Source organism: Pelodiscus sinensis, chromosome 4, assembly GCF_049634645.1.
Source record: "Pelodiscus sinensis isolate JC-2024 chromosome 4, ASM4963464v1, whole genome shotgun sequence".
In the NCBI taxonomy this organism is placed as follows: Eukaryota; Metazoa; Chordata; order Testudines; family Trionychidae; genus Pelodiscus; species Pelodiscus sinensis.
The window spans coordinates 40,289,264-40,316,180 of NC_134714.1; the positions used below are offsets into that span (position 1 = coordinate 40,289,264).

Sequence of the window (26,917 nt, forward strand, 5' to 3'; positions counted from 1 at the left end):
TTTTTTATTAGCAGCATGAGGCGTATGATGCCAATGACATAGGCAGTAAAGGTGATGTGATGATTTAGGAAGGCTTGTACAGTGCTTTGAGATACTTTAAGCAAAACTTCCAAGTGCAAAGCTATTGTCAAAAACAGAATAGCATCTGAAATGCTCCACGTAAGATAAAATTGCAAGGGCTTTCAATCCTCATTCCTCACAATATAAAAATTATCATTTTTTGCAAGGTCAAGAAGAAATACTCCTTCTCTGAGGTACACCATTAACTGTATCTTCAGAGTTACATGCCTCCATCGGAAGCATCTGGCTTTGATCAGATGGACCAACGAGCATGACAAAATCTAATCATCTAATGTCATGAATTACTTCCTTCAGGTTGAATATGTCTCTAATTTTACAATAAAGTCTAATCTAAATTAGTGCTGATATTTCATTGATTTTGCTGTAGGTTTTTCCGGAGCACAGCAATGCATGTCAGTTTATTTCCCCATGTACCTCAGCTCACATGCAGCATTTCTTCTTTCAATTGCTTCTCTGGTTTCATAGCAGAGGAATAAAAAGGATAAACAGCTTGCCCCTCATTTTACCCACAGAATCCATGACTCTGTGGGGATTTGAACCCTAAATCTTAATGGTTCCCAGCCCCTTGCTGTGCTAGGACTAAAACACAGGTGTTTTCCTTACTGCTACAGGCTCATCTGTGAATTCCTGACCTGGAAGCAGCTGAGGAAATTCCTGCAAACCCTCTTCCAATGAAACATAATCTTAACTTTTTGTTCAATGCATGAGTGAATTGGCCAAGTAAAACTCTGGCAGACAGAGCATCCTTCTTATTCAGTGTGCTCCCACTTCCTGCCCCGAATGCATTAGGCTGAAATGTCAAAGTCACTATTAAAATTGTCTTTTGCACTGAGCCAACATATAGGAAACCCCAACAGATTTGTGGGTATTTTACATAAGGGTCTGTAATGGATAGGAGGAGTGCTGGCTAGCACCCGGTGACTAAGGGGTTAAACTCAAGTATCTAGCAAGGTTGTTAGCAGGGAACCAGAAAAACCAATGGAGATAGAGTGCTGACATTTTAATTGTATAAGTTATCTTGCCTGTTTTCTTCATGGGAGAGAGTTAAACCAGAAGTTGAGACGTAGAATGATTTAAACCCAGGCAGGATTACCATGCCTCCAAGAAGTTCGGGGCATGGAAATGGACTGAACCCAGAAGGGATCATGAGTAAATAAAGGGGAAAAGTGGATCTAGGCACAATCGGGGGTACTTTCTTAATTTGTGTGTTTTGGTTTGAACTGCTCTGTGTGAATCTATGCCTCCACTCCCCCATTCACTATCTGAGAGTTGTTCCCAGAGATTGTCTCAGTTTTAATTTGTTTTATTTAGTTGCTCTGTACCACCTAGCAATCAAGTATGCTTTATCAAGTATATCTTTTGTTTTGTTAATAAAAATCACCTTTTTAAGGTGATGATTTGATTCTTGTGTCCTGGGAAGGAACAGGGGTCTGTGTGTGCATGTCTGCCCTGCCTAGACTGAGCAGTCAGCTACAAGAGACAGCAGGCTTTTTATTCTCCTCTTGTTTTTCAAGCTCTTTTGTGGTAAAAGAGCTTGGGATACCCCCTGGGAGGATTCAAGTGTTCCCTCCTGTTTTTTAGGTAAATCACTTGATTGTGGCAGCTATCCCCCAAAGTCAGTAAATCTGTGACTTGGGGGAGTTTTTGTAAGCAGAGTCTTTACAGGAAAGGTATTTTTAAGGTCTCTTGCAGGTTCCCACCTTCTGCACTTGGAGTGCCAGAGTGGGGGAGCAGCCCTGACAGGGTCACTTTCAGCAAGTTTCCTATCTAGTTATGTTTATAACTTTATAAAATATCACACATTTAAGGAAGGAAACTTTGCAAAACTTTCCATGCATTTTATTGCAAAACAAGAATACTGCATTGTGACATCACCACATTCTGCACAAGCATGATGACAGCCCATCGTGGCACGGGAAGACAAGGATTTTTTCCATTATGACCGAGCCCTCTACTGGGCCACAGGGTGAGTTTCAGCAAAAAACAGCATAAAGAGATGCTGCAAAAACCCTAGAGGATCTTGACAGAATTCCTGTAACTATGATGATGTTCAGTCACATGAAGGCCTGCAATTGAAACAGCCACCCCAGAAGGTGTCCTTGCATCCTGAAGCAATGCTAAAAGGACAAACAAAGGGGTTGTTGCAGGACAATAGTCTAGCTGTGAAATGGTATAAAAGAAGAAACATAGCTCATTGAGAAATGGCTGCATCTTCGCTCAGCTTCCCCGGGGAAATATATGACACACACATAACCCCTCTTTGCATGTGAACTGAGCTCCCTATGGAAATGCATTACACATAGCCCCAACTCTCAGACACATGAAAACCAGACACTGCTTCTGATCTGAACCAAGCTTCCCTGAGGAAATACATTACATACACACACCATTTGAAAACACATTGTGGATCATCTCAAATAACAGTGCAACTCAGCCTTTTAACTGTAATAATTTATTATCCTCCCATTGTGCTCAGCTTATGATACCAGATAGAAAAAAGATTAAAACAAATATTAAATAGTTCTGTCTGCACTGGGCAGGAATGATAGCCACCCCATGTATCCTTTAAAAAGTTTCCTTTTAACTTCAGACAATTAAAGCTATTAACACTATTCAAAGTATACAGAATAGCTGGCTCATAGCAATAAGAATTTACAGTCTCATAAAAAGGCACCAGGAAACTTCTTAAGAATGCCTACCACAAGGGAGGTCTCGAGCAATTTTTGGTGACCTCAGAGTGCAGCCATTAACTCTTGCTAGTGGCTTCCTGAAGTTTTTTTCCTAAAATACTTAAGTAACTTTAGGAAAAACAAATACATGGGCACAAATACATAGGTCAAGTCATTGTAACTTATTCTTGTAGATTTTTATTGCAGACTCAATAATAAAAATAATGTACAGTTCTATAAATAGTGTGCTTTGCATGGTTTTTTTAGTTGTTGTTAAATGTTTCTTTTGCTTTCATAATTGCTTTTGTTTAGACTTACTAGCTAGTAAGTCTGTTTCTGTGACAAGTGATATCTGTATATTTGTTAACACTGCTTTGCCCCCCAATCACCGTGCAGGAGGCTATGGCCACATGAAAAGCCCCTGGCGGTGGCACATTTGAGAAACATTGGTCTAGGATATCCGTGATCTCAACACTGTCAGAAAACACTCCAGAATCTAAATGCAAGGCCAAGCTAATGCTTAGCCCAAAAGATAAGCCTTGTGTTCTACCTCAAAGGACAGCAATCTGGGGTCTAGTGGGCAAGTTCCAGATCATGGGCATCTCCAGAGACAGCTGTGCCCCCTGTTTCCTGATTTGGTTTTGATAAATCGGAGAGTTCAGAGAAGAGCCACATGGATGATTTAAAGGACTGGAAAACATGCCTTAGTATGTCTATACTAGAATTAGACACCTGTGGCTAACCCAAGCCAGCTGACTCTAAATTGCAGGGCTGGAGCTGAAGGGCTGTTAAATTGCAGTGCCCCACCTCACAGCCTGAGTGTAACATCTACACCACACTTAAACGTTCCGTGAGCCCAGGTCAGCTGGCATTGGCCAGCCACCCACTTGTAACTTCTTGTAGAGCCAGAACCTCATAATGAAAGACACAAGCAGCTCAGCCTGTTAAGCTTACCAAAAAGGTGGTTAAGAAGCGACTTGATCATGAGAAACAAAAAAGGTGATAGAGGGCTCTTCAGTCTAGCAGACACATTATAACAAGATCCAATGGCTGCAAGTTAAACAGATGAATTCAGAATGGAAATAAGGTGCAAACTGTAACCATGAGGGGAATTAACCATCGTAATAACTTACCATGGTTTGTGCAGATTCTCAACCACTGGGAATTTTTAAATCAGGATTGAATGGTTTTTCTAAAAAACACAAGGCTTAGTGCAAACAGGAATCACATTCAGGGAAGTTCTATGAGTGGAGTTAGATAGGACGTCAGGCTGGAACACCTTAAACTCTATGCCCGTGGTGTCCATGTCCAACCAGTTCTGAAGCAGTAGACACCAGGCTACTGCTATAGCAAACTGGACACATTATTCAAACCAACTAGCCACACTCAAAAGGCCAAATAGCCATATGTGGCTAGTATGCTGAACACCACAGCTCTATGAGCTCATACCTAAGAAGAGTGTGCCCGTGTGACCCTGCTGAGTAGACTGGCATCTTCTTCCTTTCTCTATTTAGTTTGACTGTTTCTTTTTCCTCCAGTTGCAAATTGCCTATGTCTTTTGTTAAGAGCTGCTTTGTGGGCAATAGATCTTCTGTTGATCCTTTTCTCCTTTTGTTTCTGATTAAAAGGAAAGGAAGAATGGCAACTATATCCTTGACTGATTTATACTTCTATTTTGCTTCTCCTCCCCTCCTCTTTTCCATGCTGGCTGAAATTGCCTCTACAATTTAGCTCACAACCTCTGGTGAAAAGGGGATTGACTGAACCCTGATAAAAGAGTCTCACTTGGTGGCAGAAGTGAAATGAGGTAAGTACAGGAGATGCTGCATGTAAGTGACAAATCTGGTACGATATTAACAGCCTCTTGTGGCAACAACAAAAAGTGGCCTCCAGAAGCGAAAGAAGGGAGAAACAATCACTGCTTTTCACTGCAAGGGTAAAGTCACTTTCTTTAGGGGTTGTAGATTCGACCATACTCAGAAAACAGTGGCAGTGACTGAACCAGGAGAACACTAGGTTTTAACCCCAGAGTCCAATAAATCAAATTCCTCTGACTATGTGATCTGAGGATGGGATCCTCGAGTGAAGACTAGCAGAATGGAGGTGTGACTGTCCCACTCCTCATAGCACGGAAGGCAGAAAATCCCAGAGTCAGGGCAAAATGCTGCAACTTTGTCAAAGTGCAGCTATGCCTGTAGAATACAAAAGCAAATATTTGAGGTGAATTTTGGGTGCCGCCTTCCAATATACTATGAGATGATAATGATACTTTGGTTTTCTGATCTCATTGGTCACTCTAGTATCTCAGAGTTCTTTACAAGCATATTTACTCTCCTTGCACTTGTTACTATCTCCATTTTACAGGAGGGAAAATTGAGGCACACAGCAGTTACAAGGCTTGCTTCAAATATCACACAGTAAGCCAGGGGGTAGAGTTAGGGAGACAACCTGGGAGTCCTTACATCTCCTCTCTAACCACTAAGCAACACTCTTTTATTGGACACCTTCAGCTGTTGCAAAGTGACTATATAAAATCCTGGCCCTATGGAGGCCAATGGCACACCCACTGGCTACGTCTAGACTGGCATGATTTTCCACAAATGCTTTTAACGGAAAACTTTTCCGTTAAAAGCATTTTTGGAAAAGAGCATCTAGATTGGCACGGATGCTTTTCCGCAAAAGCACTTTTTGCGGAAAAGTGTCCGTGGCCAATCTAGACGCACTTTTGCCAATCTAGATCGCCATTTTCGCGATCGGGGCTTTTTTGCGGAAAACAAATCTCAGCTGTCTACACTGGCCCTTTTGCGCAAAAGTTTTGCGTAAAAGGGACTTTTGCCCGAACGGGAGCAGCATAGTATTTCTGCAAAAAGCACTGATTTCTTACAGTAGGAAGTCAGTGCTTTTGCAGAAATTCAAGCAGCCAGTGTAGACAGCTGGCAAGTTTTTCCGTAAAAGTGGCTGATTTTCTGGAAAAACTGGCCAGTCTAGACACAGCCTCTGTGTTTAACTCTGCTGTAGTGCACAACTACCCCAATGCATGGAACTGCCTGATCTCACATAAGCAAGTCAAGAGTTACCTTAACATCTGCATGCCTCAGGAAATTCTTCTTGAGTGTTACCTTTGCAAATGCAAAACCAACCTCACCACCACCCCAGTTCTGCTTTTCCTTCTCCCCTTTATGAAGTGCTGAATGCATCTCTCAAGAAAAAACAATTTCTTTCCCTTTTCCTTGCCTATAATGAATGGCCTCTAACTGCAAGGGGGCACAGGAAGGAGAGCCGACTCAGTGGTGAACTAATAAAAAGTGAAAAGGCGTTCAAAGCCATCAATATCTTTGCAAAACTACCCTGACGGAAATGTGATGGCTTCTAGGCACAGGAGGGAGACTAGCACAACTCGCTGCAGCTGCAGCACCTGTCGTTTGATGGCAAAGAGGAGACATGGTGGAGGTAGAAGTGTCTTCCCTTCACAGTCACAGGGGGAGAAGGAGACAGATGGCCAGGTGATGGACATGTTCACATAACAGGATCTAGACAATGATCAAAGCACTGGGGAATATACTGCTGAATACTGAATATTCTGTCAAGGCTGGGAAATGGACTGGATAGGTGCTACTTCTCCCCTCCCCCCCTCCAATCACTGAGATGTTAAGAGGGAGACAAGGCTTCCGGACCCTGGGCTCTGGATTCTGTGGAAGCCCCACAGTTTATAGCAAGCTGGAGACTGAGCCAGTATATGAAGAACAGTTTTTAGAAAGCCGAGGGCACCATAAACCATGACAGAATGCACACACAGTGAAGGTTACACACACACACACACACACACACACACACACTGAAGGTTTAACCAGTTAACTTGTAAGCTTACCAGTTAAGGTTAATCCGTGGACCTGGAGCAACTCCCCACCTGCGTTGGGGGTCCTCCACAGACAGGGACTACTTCAACAGGCCGGGGATCCTCTGGCTGGGCTGAAGCAGCCTCTGCCTGCAGCAGAGGGGCTGCTCCAGCCCAGTAATGATCAAGGTGGGCTGCTCCAGCTTTCTTCATCGTCGCCCCTTTAATTGGTTAACTGGTTAAACAATATTTTTAACCGGTTAGCCAATTAAATGGGATTTTACATCCCTAACACACACATGAGGAAGGTAGGTAGAAAGGAAGAACAAGCAAGTCAGTTATTTAGCTGCTGTTCTGACTCCTGCATCGCACAAGATTCCAGAGTACTATAGTACAAAAAGCACAACATCTATATAAAATGATAAAATGCAAATTAGTATCTGTCTACTAGTTTATTGTGTAACATTCTAGGTGGTCAGCATTTCTTAGGGAAGTAACAAGGAGCGGAGAAGCACAAGAAGTTTGAAGGTTTCATTCAAATAAACATCCGAAGCCAGAATGCTCAACCAGATCATCAGAATCTCTCCATTCTACAAATCCCACTAGAAATTCCATGAAACCAGGCAAGGAGGTCACAGAGCATGGAGGTATGTATGAAAAGTGAGACAAGTTTCCTTTTTTTCAAAAGTTTGTTTTGAGATTTTGGCTGAGGGCTCAGGTCGGTTCTTATTTTCCCCAAACCTGTTCACCCACCTTGCAAGGAAGTAAGAGGGACCAAAAACATTTCTGATAAATTAATTAGCCTTTGCATACATGCCATGCCATAAGAAGCCTGCCTTCCAGTCTGAAAACAAGTAGCAATGCAAGTTTCCACCAAAACAGTAATGAAACCCCAGAGTTCGGGATTTCCCAGCAGAGTTTGCAAATGCCCTTTAAGCCAAGCAATGAAAGACATTCTGTAAATCTTTAGACTTCTTTAGATGTCTGTTGAGGAGGGTATAGCTTGTATTTTCACCCCAGTTAATAGTTCTGGGATAATATTACTTCAAGGGCTGCACAGGCAGATAGACTGGTCTTTATTAATACTGTTCAACAAACTCACTCATCAAAGAGTAGCTTGGATGCATCATATCATGAACAGTGGCTGCTGGCCTTAATGTGATAAAATTATGGTCACCAGTGGGGACAGAGGCTAGAAATTTCAGCATCAAAACCACAGGCCACCTGTCTAAGGGCTTATATGACCTCCGTAACTTTGGTGTCTCTACAGCTTATGGCAAAGGAGAAACTCTAGTACATTCTACATAAGTAGCAGGGTTTTATATTCTCTGATGCCAGCCACAAGAAAGAGTTGTGAGAGCACAGACAGAGAGACTCTGCTCAGGTTCAGACAACTGGTCCATCTAGTCTAATGTTTAGGAACAGAATCATAGAATCAAAGAACATTAGAACTGGAAGGGACCTCAAGTGATCATCAAGTCCAGTCCCCTGCCCTCACGGCAGGACCCAGTACTGTCTGGACCAGTGTTTCTGAAAATGTTCTGTGGAATCACTCAGAAGCACATTAACTGGCCGCCCAGGTTTGTTTATTTACCGGCGCTGCAGCCACGGAGCCTCGCAGCTCCCATTGGCTCCATTTCGTCCTTTGCAGCCAAGGGGAGCCGTGGGAAACGGTGGTCCGGCCCACGCTGCTTCCCATGGCTCCCTTGGCTGCAAAGGACAAAACAGAGCCAATGGGAGTTGTGAGGCTCTGTGGCTGCGGTGCCGGTACATAAACAAACCGGGAAGGCCAGTTAATGTGTTTTTGAGAGTGATTCCACGGAACACTTTCAGAAACACTGGTCTAAAACATCCCCACCCCTGAGACATCTACTTTATCTTAAGAGAAAAAATTCTGTCTCTGCTCCAGCGGAGATGCTTCTAGGGCAGGGCTGAGGGCCCTTGATGGACAACAGGGGGAAAGACGGCCCTGCTATGGCTCTGATGTGCCTTCTCTGGCTACCAGTCTGGTGGCATATCTCCCATGGGAGTTTCATAAAACAAAATCAACATCCACTCTCTACCATGTTACCGTAAAATCGTGAGTATAATGAGCACTTTTTTTCTGACTTTTTTGGGTCAAAGTTGAGGTGCACATTATACATAGGTGTTATTTTCTAAAGTTTTATTTTGGCAGTGCCCTGGCTCGCTGCCTGCCCAGTGCTCCTTCAGGCTGCACCTGGAAACTTTCCTGCTGCAGCGCAGTGCAGGGGGGTCACCGCTCCGCCAGGCTCCCGGGCAAAGCAAGGAGCCGGTGTCACCACCAGGCTGCAGTGCCTTTGCTCACTGCCTGCCTGGTGCTCCTTCAGGCTGTGCCCAGGGTCCCCGCAGCAGGCACGAGCTCAGCAAGCACCAGGGAGGGAAGAGGCTGTGCAGCCCGAACCTCCCAGGCGATCCTGCAGGTAGGAGCAGTGTGTCTCTCCCTCCCACTCTCCTGCAGCCTGTGGCCGTCTCTGGGAAGCGGGCAAGGCTGGGCTTGGTGCTGGCGCGGCGCGCAGGCAGCTGTCTGGGGTGGGGGACAGGTTTCAAACTCTGCTGCCGGCTCCCAAGGCTGCATGCGTTTCCCAGGCAAGCCTGCAGGTGGGAGCGGTGCATCCCTCCCTCCCACTCTCCTGCAGCCCGGGGATGCCTCCAGGAAGTGGGCGAGGCTGGGCTTGGTGCTGGCGCGGCGCGCAGGCAGCTGTCTGGGGTGAAGGGCAGGTTTCAAACTTTTCTGCCAGCTCCTCAGGCTGCACTCGTGTTTCCCGGGCAAGCCTGCAGGTGGGAGCGGTGCATCTCTCCCTCCCACTCTCCTGCAGCCCGGGGATGCCTCCAGGAAGCGAATGAGGCTGGGCTTGGTGCTGGCGGGTTGGCTTCTGGCTGCGGGACAGCCACCTGTTGGCAGAAGTTGTGGGGCTGCTAAGCTTGATGTCTTCAAACCCCGGGGCGCATTATACATAGGAGTTCAAGATTTTTTTCATGACTCTAAGATTCCAAAGTCAGGGTGCGCATTATACATAGGTGCGCATTATACTTGCAATTTTATGGTATATGCAAAACAAGTGTCCAGGCTTTCTTCCGGCCCCTCAGTGACAGCTTATGACAATGTACTTCATTCACCCGATCCTCTTTAGCTGCTGCAGATGTGATGGCTGATATGCTGCCAACTTCACCCACCCTTTCCCCAACAACAGAAACATCAAGAGACAAAAAGGTGCAACAGAAAGATGTTAGGGTAAAACCTCAACACTGGATTAGTTCAGTATTGTCTTCTATCAACCTGCTATGCACGTTTAGCAACTGCTATAGCTCACACCAAGTTCATTTTCATTTTAATATACCATACAGAAAAGCAGCCTAAATATATATTCCCAGATCTAAAGCGTATAATCTGTAAACTACAGGAAAAGGCAGATCATTTCCATTAGTTTCTTATGTAGCAAAAACCACAATTTACACCCAAAGCATATAATTATATTCAAATTCTAAAAGACAGTGTTGGAAGTACTTTAAATTCATAGTTTGGGGGAAAGTCACTCAGGGGTATATGCAGTTATGTTTTAATGTGCAAAAACAACACGCACACACAAAAAGAGAGAGCAAGAGAAGTAATTTGAGCAAACGGTGAGGGGGCCATGGTAAATTACAGACCCACACTTCCAGTGCCTGTTTGGAATTCTGAGCAGCCGGCCTTCTCTTGTAAAACGTTCTTGCTGTTCCTTTGAAAACAACAAAGATGACAATTGTGGCTAGACTTCGTTCTGACTTCAGAACCATGGCAGAAAACACTGCCAGGCTCCGTGTCCAGAATTCAAAGGTGTCCTTCCTCTTCTTTCGACAGAGTTCGATCTTGGCTGCTATTTGAGTTGCCAGAGCACAGAAGAGTAAAAAATGGATTTTGCACATCAATATTGCTTCCCACGTAGGATCTCAAAGCACACTAATGGATGGAACTGCTCAATCCTGCTTATGACACCAGAGCATGTTATTATGGTGACAGTCATACCATTGCTTACATTGGATATTTTGATGCCACTGTAGCAGAATGATGGAACAGGAGAAAAATTTTAAAAACTTGTTAATGATGATGACTAACAAAATTTCCTTTAGTAATCAGTTACAGTGGAACTGAAAAGGATGAGTAACAAGGAAAGTTAAAAAAAGACTGGCATTTTATTTTTGTAATGATAATGATTGTGTAGTTTGTGTATGTATATATATCTTCCAAAGTAGCAGAAATCTATTTTACAACCTAAAACTGATACACAAACTACAGACCAGAATCCCTTCACCTATCTTAAAACACAGAAATTTCTAGTATGGAACATAGCAACTGTCCCACAGCTCAGGGCAACACTAACAAAAAGTAGAGAAGATAGAACAAAGAAGAACCACCAGCTAACTCAATGGGAAATAAAGGCGGAGGGAACCTGACCTAATTCTAAAACAATAATGTCTGGTTCTGCAGCACCTTACATTTTTCTTCCTTGATACTGTGACCCCAAAACCCCCTAATGCCACCCACATTATCAAAGAAAATCATGTGAGATCTTAGATGAAAACATGGGTCACACTGATCATTAATATTGTGAAATGGATGTTTTGAAAATATGCTTTGAAGGAAGAATTGGCTAACAGGTTTTCTGTCAGACAAGAGAGGTTTATTCACCAGGATTTAGGGCAGGGCGAGTGGGTCCCAACCCATAGGTTGGAAAACCCTACTCTAAGCTAACACAATGAATGTGAATGTACATATGAAGCTAGCACAGAAATGTGAAATCAACAGGAAAGCAGCACACAGGAAAAATAAGCGGGGTGGGGAGGGGGTGTCGGGAAGGGAGGTATCCTGACTCAAGGTACAGACAGTGAACTTTAGAGATATAAGTAAAAGGCAAAGAAAACACCCCTTTATCCTGCACATATGAAGTAAACGGGCAGTGACTTTACATTCATGAAAACAGGATTTCAAACAGTCTTGGTTAAAAGGCTGCAGAAGACCCTGGGTAAAAGAAAAATTCTTTACACAAGTGGTTAATCTGTTTAGTCTCTAGAAAGCATGCTATGATTGGATTTTAGATGTAATAATTTGTTTCCAATATTCTCATTCGTTATCACTTGAATCTCGAATGTATGATAATAAACATTGTTGTTTTCACTATGAATCTCTTTCAGTGCTATTATATTAAACTAGGCAGATCCTGAGTTAATCTTACAAGCTGGTTTGTACATTGGTCCTTCAGAGACTGCAGATCTGTTGCTTCCGTGAGTATTCAGTGGATAAGGGCACTGGATACTACAGGGGAATACTTCAAATGCTTTGGATCAGGAACCAAGTCACTGGCTGAATGGTATGAAGGTATCAGGAGGGAGTGTTCTAACAGAATTTGCAATAGAGGAGCTGGAGGAGAAGCCAGACCTAGAACAGTAGGAAGTGCAGGTCAGAACTGGGGCATATTAGCAGAGTTGTGTGTTGGAAGCTTGACAACATTGATTTGGGATTAGTTCCTTATTTGCACAAACACTAGTTTTCACTCACCAACTAGAAAAAAAAAGAAATGATCAATGTTACAACCCTTATAACGGCTTCACATAAGGTAACTATAAATAACAGGACTCATCAGAAGTGACTAAGGCCTCCAAGCTGCCACCTACAAGCTCTGGTGACTCCTTGCAGCCAGTCCTCATGAGAAGCCCTCACTTTTCACCTTGACTTGCTCTACAGCTTGGAGAACCCTGGTTCTTGCAAGGTAAAAACACCTCCACTCTTTCACCCACCCCTGCACAGCAGATTCTAAAGGCCTGGCCCAACCACACATGATGTCACACCACAAGTCTGCACGCCCCCTATTCACTGAGGAGGGGAAGAGAAAAATGTGGCTGGGGGAGAAACCAAATTAATTAAATCATTGTGAAGACAAAAATACATACAAATCTCATTTTATCTGCCAACCAGAGGGATGCATTATTCAGCAGCCTAGTGCAGGCAAAGAAAACACAGCGCAAGGGGCTGGAAAGCCTTTGGAAAAACAGCCGACCCAGCAGGGGGCTAAATAGCCTCATAGGGGGCTCCATTAGATGTTCTGGAGCAGATGAAACCTTGCTGTATCTGGGCTGCAGATGAACTCACCCAAAACTTAGCTGCACAATGGACTTTTTTCTCCACAAAAGCTAGGTCCCAGGTGCCCTCTCCGCAGCAGCTGGGGATGTCTGGCTTTCCCTTGTGATGACAGAGATCTCACTCTGCTCTGGAAGATCCACAGAGAGAATGGAGAGTTTCTCCCTACTGTAGGGCTAACTTTGCCTGGCAACATTCTCCTGGGAAAACGTTTGCTCACCTGCTGACAAGGGCGTGAACCTGATGCAGAGAATCATTCATTATACTAAGACCAACTCCTCTCTATGCCACCACGCTGTACCAAATTTCAGCACTCACTCCTTGCAGCTAAGCATGTTGAAAAGCAGCAGCTTGGAGAGTTCAGCATTAACCCTTCCAATACTGGCACTAAGTAGTCTGCCAGCTCAGGTCTCCATCCTGCACCACTGAAGTCAATGGAAGCTTTGTCTTTGATTTCTGTGGAAGCCCAAAACAGCGCCAAACAAAGGCATAGCAGGACATCTGTTCTTTATCTAGAGAGCTATATACTATCATGGCTGCCTTCTATGGGATTGAGGAATTCCACACTGATTATGTTTCTGGTATCTCTGTTCCTGGAGTATGCATACAAAGACTGAGGTGCATAAAAGATTCTAAGCCTGAGGATACTTAAATTCCTTCTAAAACTGCCTTTCTGGATGGTCCCAACTTGGTTTAGATATGGGGCACTAGGAATGGAAAGGCTCTGAAGGGGCAAACTGCTTGGGGATTTGTGGCCTGAGCCTGCCCCAACTATCCACTTAAATGGGAGCAGGAGCAGACCCTTTCATTTCATCCTCCAAAGCAGAAATCAAAATTCCAGTAAACACAGCCAGCCTCTTTTCGCACAAAGCCTGTTTCACACACACACATGCACACAGACACACACACACCCCGCCTCCTTGAGTTCTGACTCTGCAAAGCTGTCACAGGTCCAAATTCCAAGTGCCTCTGTCGTACAACATGGAAGGAAAACACAGCTATAAACGAAGTGTGTGTTTTGGTAAAAGACCAGCTGTCTTCATGGTCCTTTTCTCCTCTCTCACTCTTGCTCATTCCCAGAGGGGGTTCATGCCAACCTTCCTATGGCATCATTAAGGGGGGAAACATCTCAGGCTGGCTCATATGTTGGCATCAGCTCAGAGCCCTCCACTTCTGCTTTGTTACTGCAATGAGGGAGCAAGGAAAATGCCCCAGATTCCTGAATGAAGTGGGGGGCATCTTTAATCTGCCACTGAATTTGCTGGCCTTTGAGGAGATTGTGAAGCTGGAAGGAGGAGTGAGAGCTCACAGTACCAGTTCTAGAGCAGAAAGGAGACTGTTTACACCCTTATGAACCATTTTCCTGCTACCCAGTAAAATATTCTGCTCATATGTGACATCTTCACTTGCATGTGGTCTATGAACCAAATGTCTCCTCCTCCTGCCCAGAAATTAATACACACTCAAACAGAGAGACAGAACTAGAGGGTGAAGAGCACAGACACACATGCTGGAACTAGGGGTGTTGCTGTACCCCCTGGCTTGAAGTGGTCTCCGTAATATACAGAATTTACAATTTGGTTCAGTGGCTCTAATCAGCCCCTCTATACAAATTTTTCCATCCCTCCTGAACCCAGAGTGCTCTAAATGATAAGGGGCAGGGCACCTGTCCAAGCTATTGGATACAATGGGGGTTGGAGGGAAGGGAAGCTCATGACTAGAGGAGAAGGGGATGCTATGAGTCAGGACTGAGCACTGGCAGAGCTGCTGTAGGGATCAGGACTGGAACAGCAGAGGATATGTTGGCAAAGCAGTGGCGCGGGTGCAGCAATATTAGTTAGGAGAGTCACAGGTCCAGACTGAGCAGGGCAGAGAGGGGAATCAGGGGCTGATGTTGGTTGGGATACTGTGACAGACTGGGCTGGGTCTGGGCACTGCCAAGGGCGTCCACTCAGGGTGAATTGCTCAAAACAAGGGCTCCTTACAGCCCCAGACAGGAGACCTTCCCAAACAGGTCACAAACCAGTCACACCAAGCACTCCAGCTGCCAGTCCAGCCAGCATGAAACCTCTCAAGCAAAACCCCTCAGACACCCCAGCTCTCCCTGTGCCACAATCAGCCCCGGGCTTTACACACAGGTGAGGGGTTATAGAACCCAATCTCACCTACCCCGAATGGGTCTTTTCGATCCCAAAGAACCAGCCACAGTTCCCAGTCAATTTACAGTCAATTTGGATCTTACTCACAAGAGCACACTGGGACAATCCTTTAGAATCTAAAATCTAAAGGTTTATTAATAAAAGAAAGAAAAGGTGGAGAGTAAGGCTGTTAAGGAGAATACATTACATGCATCCAATCACCAAGTTCTCGATTCAGGCTCTTAGCAGAGATGTTACAAACTGCTATCCTAAAAGTATCTGGTCTACATCCTATATCAGGATGGGCCCAAGATTCTTCCCAGCCCGCTGTTTCTCACAAGGCTGCATCTGGAATCAGTAGCAGAATTGAAGGCAAGATGGAGTCCATCTCGTGGCATTTTATATCCATCACTCATATCTTCCAAGCTGGAGCAGGTCATATGGCCCAGTGACCCATCCTGGAGTCCCATGTCAGCAGTCATGATATTGGCTGGTTTGCAGGTCCCAGGCACATTTCTCAGGTGTGTATTGGCCTCTCTGACAGCCTTGTTCCTGGAGTCTTGCTAATTAGCATAGTCACTGACTGAACACTCCTGGCCCATTGCTGTCTCAGACAGAGAATCTTTCAGCATAAGCACAGAGTACATATTTATAACTCCACATACAGATATCACACAAGTACATGAATAACATACATAAAATCAGCAGAACATAAGCTTTCATTTGACACCTCACATGGCCCCCTTTGTACAGACTATGGGGCAACCATCTCCCCCCCTTGGGTGCAGCAGTGACCTGTCTGATCCCCTTCAAATCCAGTAACGTGACATGTGGGTGCAGGAATATTAGTTAGGAGAGTCACAGGTCAGGACTAAGCAGGGCAGTGTGGGGAATCAGGGGCTGAAGTTGATCAGGATTAAAAGTGCCTTGGCAGTGGTGTAGGAGAGAACAGAAGACTGGAATAGCAATGAGTGCTGCTGGTCTAGACTGAGGGGGTATTGGCAGGACCACTGAAGAGAGGAATGAGCTCAGGACTAAAATAGAAAGGAGATGCTGCAGGTCAGGGCTGAGCAGAGCAGAGCTGTTGTGGCAATCAGGACTGGAATAGCAGAGGGGCATACACATGGGGGCAAGAATAGAATAGCTGGGAGTGCTGCAGGTTGGAGATGCACTGGGACAGCTGCAGCAGGAAGCCCAGAATGGGAAAAGTAGGGGGGATGCTACATAACAGGGCTAAGCTGACATTATGTGGTGATTGGGGACTGAAAACACAGTGGTGGTGCTGCAGGTCAGGATGATGCAGAAGATCTGAAGATCTGACTAGCAGCATTGTTGCAATCTACCCATTTCATTACTTTCACCATCAGCCTCAGAATTGGAGGAAAGCACACAGACACTGCAGGTAGGCCAGTCAGTGCCGCCACCTCTTGCACTCCAGCCCCGCCCACTGAACACTCCTCTGAAGCTCAGTCCAGGATTCAGTTTATTACGGCAGTGCCTAAGGACCAGCCTAGCAGTGGCCCCCGCTGTGCTAGGCGCTGTACAAAAGAGCAGTAGACGGCCCCTCCCCCGAGGAGCAAGGGATGTGACCAGAGGGGACAGAGCTTGGGTGGGGCAAAGGGTGGAACTTGGAGAGCACAGGGACTGACGCTGGTGCTCGAGTCGCTTCCCAGCCTTCAGCCACATGCCCCAGGGCAGGGGACAGGGTGTGATGCTAGAGCCTGGAATTCACACCTTGCTGCCTGGCAGCGCCTTGCAACTTCCCGCCGCCTCTCGGCAGAAACGCCTCCCCGAAGACCAGTTCCGCCGCCGGGCGCCGGCGCGGAGCACCAGGAGGGGAGGGTGCGCGGGGCCCCATCCAGCGGCCGCATCCCACGGGCCCAGCGCCGGGATCCCGCGCAGCCCCGGCCCGGCCGGCCCACAGCAGCAGCACTGTCCGCCAGGGCCACGGGCGGCTCTGCCCGGCTCCCCGCCCCCTTCCCCGGCGCGTTTCCTCCCGCCCCCGCTCGCGTGGCCGGCTGCATTTAAACGCAGCTCCTGTTACGGCCTCCCCCCGGGCTCTCCCGGGAGCCAATATCAGGCCCAGCAGGGAGCGGCGAGAGCCCCGCATCAGGAGCGAGCGCTTCCCTTTACAGCCCCCAGCTGCTTGACAACTTCATCAAATGCAGCTGAGAGGCAGAGAGAGAACGAGCGAGCGAGCGTCAGGCAATGCTGGCATCTGCCCCCCCCCCCCCGCTCCGCCACTCTCCCAACGCAGCGGGCACAAGGGCCGCGGGCAGTAATGCAGGCCCTAAGCACAGCAGAGGGTAGGGCAGGAGAGGAACCTCCGCTTTGGGGGCTACTATACCTCACTCACCGCCCCGCCCTCATCCGCAAACTCTCAGCCCCTTCCAACTTGCTATGCCAAGTCCAGCCCTCAGGCCGGAACGAGCGGCTGTTTCCTGGGAACAAGTGCCCGATTACAGAGCATCGGGCCAGAACGGTACTGTCCACACACACTGATTGTCCCCCTCTGCCTGCCAGGATGTCTGACTAAGTCCACACCAGAGACACACACACAGCTCTACTACAAACACACACCTCTGAAATATCAATCTGCTTCCGGGAGAGGGTGTGTGTGTCACACATGCACCGCACACACAGCACACAAGCACGCACGCCGTGGGACCTAGCACACCCTAGCCTATCCCGAGGTAAAGGGAATCTGAGAACGCAGCCCTATGCAGCGTCATGATCCAGGCTTCCCACTCCGGCATCAGCAGAGACAGAGTCGCGGGACGTCAGCCCACGGACTGCAGGAAGATCTGCGGGAAAACGCAAGGCTGCCCAAAGCGGTACACTGATCACAAGCCTGTGTCTGGCACCGCAGGACCCAGCCCCGCCAGCTAACTCTGCCAGAAGAGTGGCTTGGTCAGTTTCACTCACAGCCCCAATCGCGGGACTTTTCTCGCAGCCCTGTCGCCGCTCCGGGAAAGTCCCTTTCACTCTCGGCTGGGCAAGAAGGGGTTAATCCCCCAGAGCAGGCCAGCTGCGATCTGCCTGGAGAAGTTAACAGTTTTAAGGAGGTTCTCCATAAAGCACGGATGGGCGGGAGAAGAAGGCGATGGGATGAATAAAAGGGGTTGGGAGGAGGGGAGAGACAAACACCCCTGCAAGAGAAAGTCACAAATTGGGTTTTCAAGCCCCCCTCCCGCTGCATGCTACAGCTGCTCTGAAACAAGGGGTTAGAGGGAAACAGAGAGTGAGAACTGACCGTGTCCTCCTCGGAGGGAGACAGGCGAACGGTAGATAGAGATAGGCACAGAGTGGTGCTTGCTGCCGTGGAAATGATGCTCGTGCTGAGCCTGAGACACGGACGAGGAAGAGGCGGCGGAAGAAGCCACGTTAGAGGAACTCCACACCGAGCTGACGATACATCCCCAAAAGAGGGAGCACATCCACAGGCTCCAGGCCGGGTGGCGTCCTGGGCAGATGCTGGGGTCTATTCTCAGGTGCATGGTCAATGCACTGGGCATCTATGGGTGGGTAGTTTGAATTCCAGCCGGGAAGACAGAATACGGTTCATGATGTCAAGGGGCCCATCCTAGCAGAAGGGAGAGTCACTTCCAAGGTGGGAGGGGGGGGATGTGCTGGGAAAGGAGGGGAGGAAAATGGGGGGAAGATTAATAAAACAACCACACACAAAAATGAAAGGTCGATGTTCCCCAGGGCTGGCTTTACTGTGCCAGGGACCCTGCTGCTGCACCAAACCTCCAGGAGAGATCAGAAAAGCCGCACATGTCAGGAAGAAGGATCCTGGGTCTGTCACTTGTCAGGTTCCTCCAGGATCAGAGAGGACTTCCCCGTCTGTGATCCTCGCCTCTCACTTAACAGGAGAGGGGCGAAAGAAAAAAAAACCAGCCAGAGACCCCAGGCAGGTTTTATTTTTTTTTAAATCCCAATTAAAGGGGGTTTCTGTTGCTTCTCCACTAGCAAGTGTTGCAATGCAGAATTGCTAGGCACACACACTAATCTGGATTGTTATCCTCCTTCCTCTGGATCCAGGCGGCATAGAACTCAGGCTGCTTAACTCTGCGTAGTCTGGCAGGGCACTGCCAGATCTTCTAACACAACTGAGAGAGAGGCAGAGCGAAGAGGCAGAGAGCAAGGAAGAAGCAAAGAAGTCCAGAATCCACAGGAGAGACCCAGAGAACCTTAGGGGGAGCAGGATGCTCCGGGGGCAGCTCGCTAAGTGAAGGCAACTAGGAAGCCCAGGTGAAGTGAAGAGAGGACTTAGGGAGCCAAATTCACAAATGGGTGAGCCGCACGCAAATAGGCTCACTCCAGAGAGCGAATCAGTGAAGCCCAAACACTCTGCAGAGGCAATGGCTGGTTCAGGAGAAAGGAGGGGCTGGAGTAGGGGGCTGGAGTCCCACCCCCTCCATTCATATACATCTCGCTCTTTCTGTCTGTCTCCCTCTCACACTCGCACACACCTCTCTCTGGAATCACTCTGGCTAGCGATGCTTTCTGAATGTCTTACTTTTCTTATACCGAAACGAGACCGTCAATGTAAGTCACCCCCAACCTCACTGGGGCCAATGCAAGACTGTTCCCTGCAGTCCATGTATTGTTACTATAAATAAATGCACAATCAAAAGTAATGAAGATCAGGAAGAGCTAAAAGTCATGACACAAAACAAAAAAAGCCAATCCCCCAGCAGACAGAAGAGGAAAACCAGCTGCCGATACTGACCCGGCCGAGTCCGCATCAAACCCTCCCAGTTTAAAGGGATGGTTGTGAAGGGAGAATCCAAGCACATCCTCTCATCGGTCTAATGGATCGTACGCTTGTCTCCACAGCCTCCGGTATTCGCAGCTCTTTGCAGCGCTCCCTTATCAATAGGGGCAAATAAGGCTTGAAAGACACAAGGGTAGTTGGGAGCCGGATTTTCATTTCAGAAATGCTGGGCACCTCCAACTCCAGTTGATGTCAGTGGAAGCTGCAGGGTCTCAGCAAATCGGGGGGGGGGGGGGGCGAAGGGGGAAGAATCCGGCTGTGTGTGTCCTCCTGTGGTGAAATCAGGGTAGAGAACTTGCCTGATGCATGGGGAAGAGATTACCTGGCATTCCTGGAGCCCACACAGTCTAACCCCACCTCCTCTTTTTTTGAATGGCTTTTGAAATGCAGTGGCAGCCCTTGTATCCCCAGTCACTGCGGGGAGGAAGGCACCAAACAAAGCATCTGTGTACCCCTGGGGGGAGAGCTAAAAGCAGGAGGAAAGGAGGGGGAAACTCCAGTGGGAGGCGGCAGGATTCGCCAGCTTCGTCGGTGCTCTTAATACGCAGCCTGCCGAGACGAAAGCAAGAAATCTCCCCCCTCCCCCTCGTTTGTTTGGCATCTACACCGCGCCAGCAGCGAACGGGAGGGGGAGGGGAGAGAGGCTGCCAAATGCTGCGACCATCTGTGCCACAGGGAGGAGGGTTAGACCGGCTCTTCTTCAGCCGGCTCTCTCGAGGGCGTGCGCAGCTCAGGAGTGACGCAGGAGGACGCCGGGCAGACAGCAACTCCTGCGAGTGGGGTGGGTCGTGCGATCTAACTTTGCGGGAGCACGCTGGGAAGCAACGAGGCCGCCGTCCAGTGCCTCCAAGAGCTCGAGAGAGGTCCCAAGAAACGGTATCAGAGGGGGCGAGTGAAACCGCGGGGGGCAGGTTGCTGGGGGAGGGGGAGGGAGGTGCGTTTTCTGCTGTGGTTGGAGATAGAGGGAAGACTGGTTGCAAGGCTCTTCCCCCAGCAACTTTAAGCACAGCACACACGGCCTTTTATTAACTGGAAGTACCTCCCTAGCTTTCGCATATTCTGCTAGATAAAGGCTTATGTGCCTTCAACTGCCTCCTTGCACCAGAGCCACGGGGCAGCCTGGACTAACTGTGCTCACTAAACCTCCACATTGCTTTTATATTATGTTTCTGCAGAAGTGGGCTGAGCCCAAACCAGAGTGTTTGCACTGAACTTTCTGGGAGCCAGAACCTTAGCCCAAGGGTCAGATTCTGCCTTGCATACCTAAGAATTCTGTTCAGTACTTATAACACTACACTCCCAGCTTACACTGCATTGCAATTTGCATTACAGATATCTCCATTTAAGATAGGGGAAGCTGAGGCACAGACAAGTGAAGAGACTTGCACAAGGTGGTCCTATGCATCTGTAACAGACCTAGAAATAGAACCAAGATCTTTGGGTTCCCATTTGGGTGCCCTAACCACTAAACCACATTGCCTCCACATATTGTCATTATAGGGCATGCCTGCTATAAGTCTCCCCAGTATACATCCATTCTGCACTAAAATCGTTGATAAATAAAAGTTTTTTATTAGTTCCCATAATAGAAGAACTAGAGGACACCAAATGAAGTTAAATAGGTAGCAGGTTTAAAACTAATAAAAGAAAGTTCTTCACACAGCGTGTAGTCAACCTGTGGAACTCCTTGCCAGAGGAGGCTGTAAAGGCTAGGACTATAATAGAGTTTAAAGAGAAGCTAGATAATTTCATGGAGGTTAGGTCCATAAAAGGCTATTAGCCAGGGGATAGTATTGTTGTCCCTGGCCTCTGTTTGTCAGAGGCTAGAGAAGGATGGCAGGAGACAAATCGCTTGGTCATTGTCTTCGGTCCACCCTCTCTGGGGCACCTGGTGCTGGCCACTGTCGGCAGAAAGGCTACTGGGCTAGATGGACCTTTGGTCTGACCCAGTACGGCCGTTTTAAGTTCTTATGATGCTTGTAGGAACTGATACATTATAAGCCTTCCCATTTCCCGCTCTTAAGTCCCCCCCAAAAAATAAATAAAACCCAACTTGTTCAAATGGAAGTCAGCCATGGGGAAAAAATTCCTTGTTTTAAGTTGTTTCACTATAAGTCCAAGTTTTTTGGAACATATCTTGGACTTATAGCGAGGACGCCCTGTATTAGTCATGCTCATATATAAAGGAACCTGTGTGTCTGAGAAGTGTGATCTATTGTCTCTGAAGGCCCACAAATAAACTAGCTCAACTTCTATAAAAACTCTAATCTCACAGGTATTTATCACAGAGTCAGGGTTTTGGGAAACTGATTTTGATTCGGTACAGTAATGACATAAGATGTTTTTAGATGGACCTTAGAGCTAACTCACAGATAGGCAGTTGAGAAGAATAACCATTCCTGATACCAATTCCAAAATTATCATCTTATAACTGGAACCGCACACCAGAAGTTTTTAGTTTAACATAACATGTTTACAATTTATTTTCTATTTAATAGTTTAAGCAGTCTGAAAGACTGGAAGAGGTTTTCCAGAAAGCAAAACTGTTCTAGTGTGCATTCATACAGCAATCATGCAGGGAGTTACAAATAAATTAATTTAGTTTTACAACAGGCCTATGAGGTGAGTATTATCATCCCATTTCAAAGTTATGCAGACTGAGGCACCTAGTGCTGCTGTTCTAAGCACTAGACCACACTGTCTCCCCAAGCTTGGTACAGAATCTGTGAGCCTCATCTCCTGTTCTAGCCCCCCGTCCTTCTCCCCAAAAAGTTCTGACCCGATCAATTCTAAGTGGTATGATCAAGTACCACTTTTTTTACAGTATCTTACATGTTTGTTGCCTTTCTAGTCAGATTGTGGAGAATATAGTCAGTCTCTGAGAAAAGATTTTAAAATGCAGCCCATCATCAAAGAGCTTGTTTCTAAAATACATACAATCTATTTTAAAATAACTACCCCAGCCAGTGATCAGGACATTGCAAATCTGTTGTTTCATGACCACACTTTCTCTTAGTGGCTAATGTGCAGATAAACACAGAACTCACCTATAGAACATCCCGCCCTCCCTCCCTTCTGTTAATCCCCATGTAATGCCCTCTCCAACCACCTACTCTCCGTTTTCCCATGACCTAGCTCCTATTTGTGCCAGTCTGACTCCTGAGTTGCTGCAACTGGCCCAGCCTGCAGGAGAAAGAGGCTAGGCATGGACTTTGCTGCTGCCTCTCATCCTGCCTAGCACAAGCTCAGTCCCGCACACTTAGGCAGCAGTACACATCCAGCATGGGAGGTGAGGGGCTATGGGCCAGACCTAAGAGGTGCAAATTAGGTCATCACTTAAAAATGTGGTAGTCTGGGTCAGGGGCTGCACTGTGCATGAGTCCCCAAATAACGGAGGTGCAAACCACCTTTCTTTTGCCTCCATTTGGCTAGAAACTGGTGGACCCGTTGCCTCTGGGAAAGAGAACGGGGCAAAGAGAATCAACCGGCACAATTTTTTTTTAGAGGGCAAAAACTGAAGTAGGCTATAAATACATCAGTGGGTTCTGTTGACATCATAAAGCACTGGAACATCACTCTGGCTTGCTTTATTAGGTGCCAATGGGTGTATTTACTGCTCTGTAATTCACAGTCAACCCATTTATTTAGAACCAACATTGCAGGAAGAGGGCAGATTTCAATTGCATTTTCCCCTGGTGGGTAATAAGAGGAAGTTTATCGCCACGAGGGGAAGTTTTAACAGCACTCTTCCCAAGGGGATTTGCTTGCAAAGAAGATTTGTAGTTTTCCCATGCATATGGTTTTGGTGCATGAGAGATTTGCTCTGTAAAATGCCTTTATTCTTTAAATGGGAGCAATTGCACTCCCCCCTCTCTCTCTAATAATGACATATGAACCTCACAGTTTCTATGGTTTCTAATAAATCATGGTTGTCAATCACTGTGCTGCACATATGGGTCACTCAGAACTTCACAACCACAGAGAACACTCAATCCCTCTAGCTCTGACAGCACAGGCTCCTAGCTCATAAATCAAAGGAGAATCCCCATTAGCTTTTAGCAGTATAGGACCTCTAATGTATGGCTGAGCACTTCTGATTCCATCCAGCAGAGGCCAGTGGTGACACCTCCACATTAGCCAGTTTATTACTCTGTCATTCTGGAACAGGCTAGTTGCACAGCTCTCTCCTTCTCTTTGACTCCCAAACACATGCTATATTGAAAAACAATAATGGGCCAAATTCTGCTCATTCTCACATAAATGCAATTTTCACGTGATTAGTGCGGTGTGTAAGAATTAACTCACGGAACATTATTTGGAGGACAACCCCTCCCCCAAAGAGGGGGACAAAGAACATCATTAAAATGTTAATTTATCATCAGTGAGACATTAGGACCAAGAAATAGGTATGCTTAGGACCATCTTCTGTCCCTCCACAGCTCAAGGGAAAGAAACATACTCAGGCACAGAAATGGGAGAAGCAGCCAGTTCCATGTCTGTCTGCCAGCTGCATTCACACTTGCAAAAATCTCCCATCAACATAACATTCTCTTGCCATTGTTGCCTGGCTGCACAGACTGCCAAAAGCAGTAGTATGGAAGCTTGGGGCATGATTCCGCTCTCATACCAAAGTCAATATGGAGCAACTCAAGGGAGCCAGTGGAGTTATGGTTCTGTAAGTGAAAGGGGAAGCAAGCCTGTGCCGGGATGACTGAGGGGTGGAGACAGGGAGCCACAGGACTGCTGGACCCCCCTTCCAACCTGGGAAGGGCTAGGACAACCCCCCTTCATTCCAAGTCCTACCTCTCTCCCCAGCCAATGTGGCAGGGAAGACTAATGGGGCTGGGTATCAGGTGCCAGCAGCAGGGATTCCTCCTACCTAACCGTTCCCCCCCGCACACTCACTAGCAGCTCGCTTTGCTTCACTTCCCGTTGGTGAGTGATGGGACAGTCCTGTCCCCTTTCCTGATTGATGCACCAGGAGAGTCAGGTGAGCTGGAGTCACGCTGCTCCTTTTCCCCTGCTGCTGCTGAGTGCAGGGGGCTGGACCTCATCTGCAGGCGCTAGTCCACCTTGATGCCCAGAGACTCTGGCCCCATCAGCTGCTGGTCGGCCCCTTGCCTCACCTACCCATGGTGCTTTGGTGCATGTGCCTCTTGGGCCCCCCTCCACTCCTGGGTCTGTGTGAGGAGGACACTAGGGGATCACAGCTCTGGCAGCTGGAGATGAGCAGCAGAGAGGAAGAGGTTGCTCTGTTACCTCACTTCCTATGTGGGAGACCTGACCTCTGCTGCTTCCCCCTCCTCCTCCCGTGCCAAGCCCCCTGGTAGTCCCCTGGGTCATGTCTTTCAGGGGAGAGGGCAGAGCAGGGTGGGGTTTGAGGCATGGGGTAGAATGGGGGTGGGGTGGAAAGAGTGCAGGCTAGGAGGAGCCAAGTCCTGTATGTGGCAAAGCCTCTTACAGCCCTGACGTGGAGATGCCTCTGCCCCTCAGCCAAGCTCTGGAGTGGCAGGGAGGAAGCAATTTACAGCAGGTTGGTGTCCAACCCTATAGGCTCCATGGCAGCCCTCCTCGCTCCCAAACAGGGGCTTAGCATCTTCTTCACTTCCCCCCATGCCTTGGATCCTGCCCCTAGGGCGTGTGGACCTGCTCTGTCCCTAGGCACCCTCCTCTCTGGCCAGGTTCACTGACACCGCTGCAGTCATGTTCCCTGGGCCCTGGAGTACAATGCAGCCTTAAGGCTTAACCCCTTCCTGCCCATACAGTAGCTGGGGGACAGGAGTCAGGTGAGTTAAGTCATTGGCCAGCATCAGCCTGGAAGTGTTAGGTTACCAGGCAGCTTCGAAAAAAATACCTGACACACTTGATTTCAGATGGGGGCGGGGGCAGCCAGGAGGGAAATGGAGCTGGCTGGGGGTGGGGAAACCAGCTGGCAGGAAGCAGAACTTGCGGGGGGCATGTGCAGCGGGGCTGGCTGGAGGTGATTGGGGGGGGCGGGGACCAGCCAGCGGGAAGCAGGGCTGGCCGGGAGGGGAGCAGAGCTGGCCAGGGGAGATCAGGAGGAGGAGGGGGGAGAACCATCCGGTGGGAAGCAGGGCTGGTCGTGGGGAGCGGGGTTAGCCAGAGAAGATGGGGAGTACCGGCCGGCAGGAAGCAGGGCTGGCCGGGAGGAGTTTTGGAGGAGCGGGGCTGGCCGAGGTGGGTGAGCAGGAGGAGAGAATCAGCTGGCAGGGAGCAGGACTGACCCGGGCGCACACAGATCCCAGGGTGCTGCCCATCGCACGCATGGTCCCGGCGAAGCACGATAGAGTCCGCCCCAGGGATTCCATCCCCCCCCAATGCAGTTGCATACTGCCTGGCTGGTAGACAGGCTCACGCAGCCAGGAAGTTCCCAACTAGCTACTGATACTCCTAATAATAATAAAACTTACCTAATTAGAAAATACCAGATATTTTATATTTTATATGTCCTGTATTTTCTCAATTTGTTTCCTGGACAGAACCCTCAAATACTGGACTGTCTGGTACAAAACCAGACACCTGGCAACTCTGCTGCCTTTCAACACTGTGTGCGTAAGCCACAGGGAAGTGGGGGAACCCTGCATGCTCCCCTAAGTGTTGTCTTGGGAAGATGTGGCAGTAGGTACCAGGAGAAGTGGGTCTAGCCCAGGGGCACAGCAAGGCATGGAGGGTGGAAATTACATGGGGAGGGTGGGTTCCAGATTAATTGGTCACTCTCCCTTCCCCCATGTGAGAAAGATGTACAGGAGTTTGTGGGTGCCAACTCTCCCTATGTGGGCCCAAAAGCCTTAAAGATAAAAAGAAAAAAAAATAGCTGGATTCTTTTTATTTACCTTCTTAACAGGGGATTAGTCAATTTGGCGTTCATTTGAATGCCATGGCTCTGATTGACTGCTGCTGAACTCGCTTGAATACGAGTAATTTTACTGGGTGTCCCATAGTCAGCATAGGGACATATGGTCACCTTAGATAGCAGGGTTTCTAAAAGTCAAATGTCAAGTGCTTGCTGTGGTTAGGAACTCTGAATTTCTGCAGGTAGGGTGATGGGGGCACTCCGCAGCTCCTAGCATTCGAGGGCAGCGAGGAACTGGGGGGGATGGACATTTCAAATGCCTATGCCTGGAGATGCCCAAAATGTAAATCCAGTCCTGCTAGCCATATGATTTGAGAAACCTCAAGGTGGTGGAAGAGGTTAGAAATCAGGTCACCAATTTCCTTTCCACTGAGTTCAGCGTATCTCAAAGTGGTCTGCATGCCCAT

General features: G+C 47.8%; 1 protein-coding gene and 1 long non-coding RNA gene across 13 annotated transcripts in view; one reads left to right on the plus strand and one right to left on the minus strand.

Annotated features, from left to right (window-relative positions):
• NRXN3 (neurexin 3) overlaps nt 1-26,917 on the minus strand; it is a 1,564,511-nt gene that overhangs the window by 536,981 nt on the left and 1,000,613 nt on the right. Inside the window, exon 1 of one of the 12 annotated variants that reach the window (XM_025181178.2) lies at nt 18,110-21,592. The exons of 9 other annotated variants lie outside the window; for them this stretch is intronic. In XM_025181178.2, coding sequence (XP_025036963.2) covers nt 18,110-18,371 — 262 coding nt within the window. In that variant the 5' untranslated portion in view covers nt 18,372-21,592. Of the gene's footprint in view, nt 1-18,109; nt 21,593-26,917 lie in introns of those variants that run through there. 2 more of the 12 variants (XM_014569972.2, XM_014569973.2) reach the window with 2 other exon arrangements.
• LOC142829097 (uncharacterized) lies at nt 1,991-10,574 on the plus strand. Its single transcript, XR_012903363.1, has 4 exons — nt 1,991-2,047; nt 4,482-4,557; nt 7,057-7,232; nt 10,445-10,574. It is a non-coding gene; the product is annotated as an uncharacterized LOC142829097 (long non-coding RNA).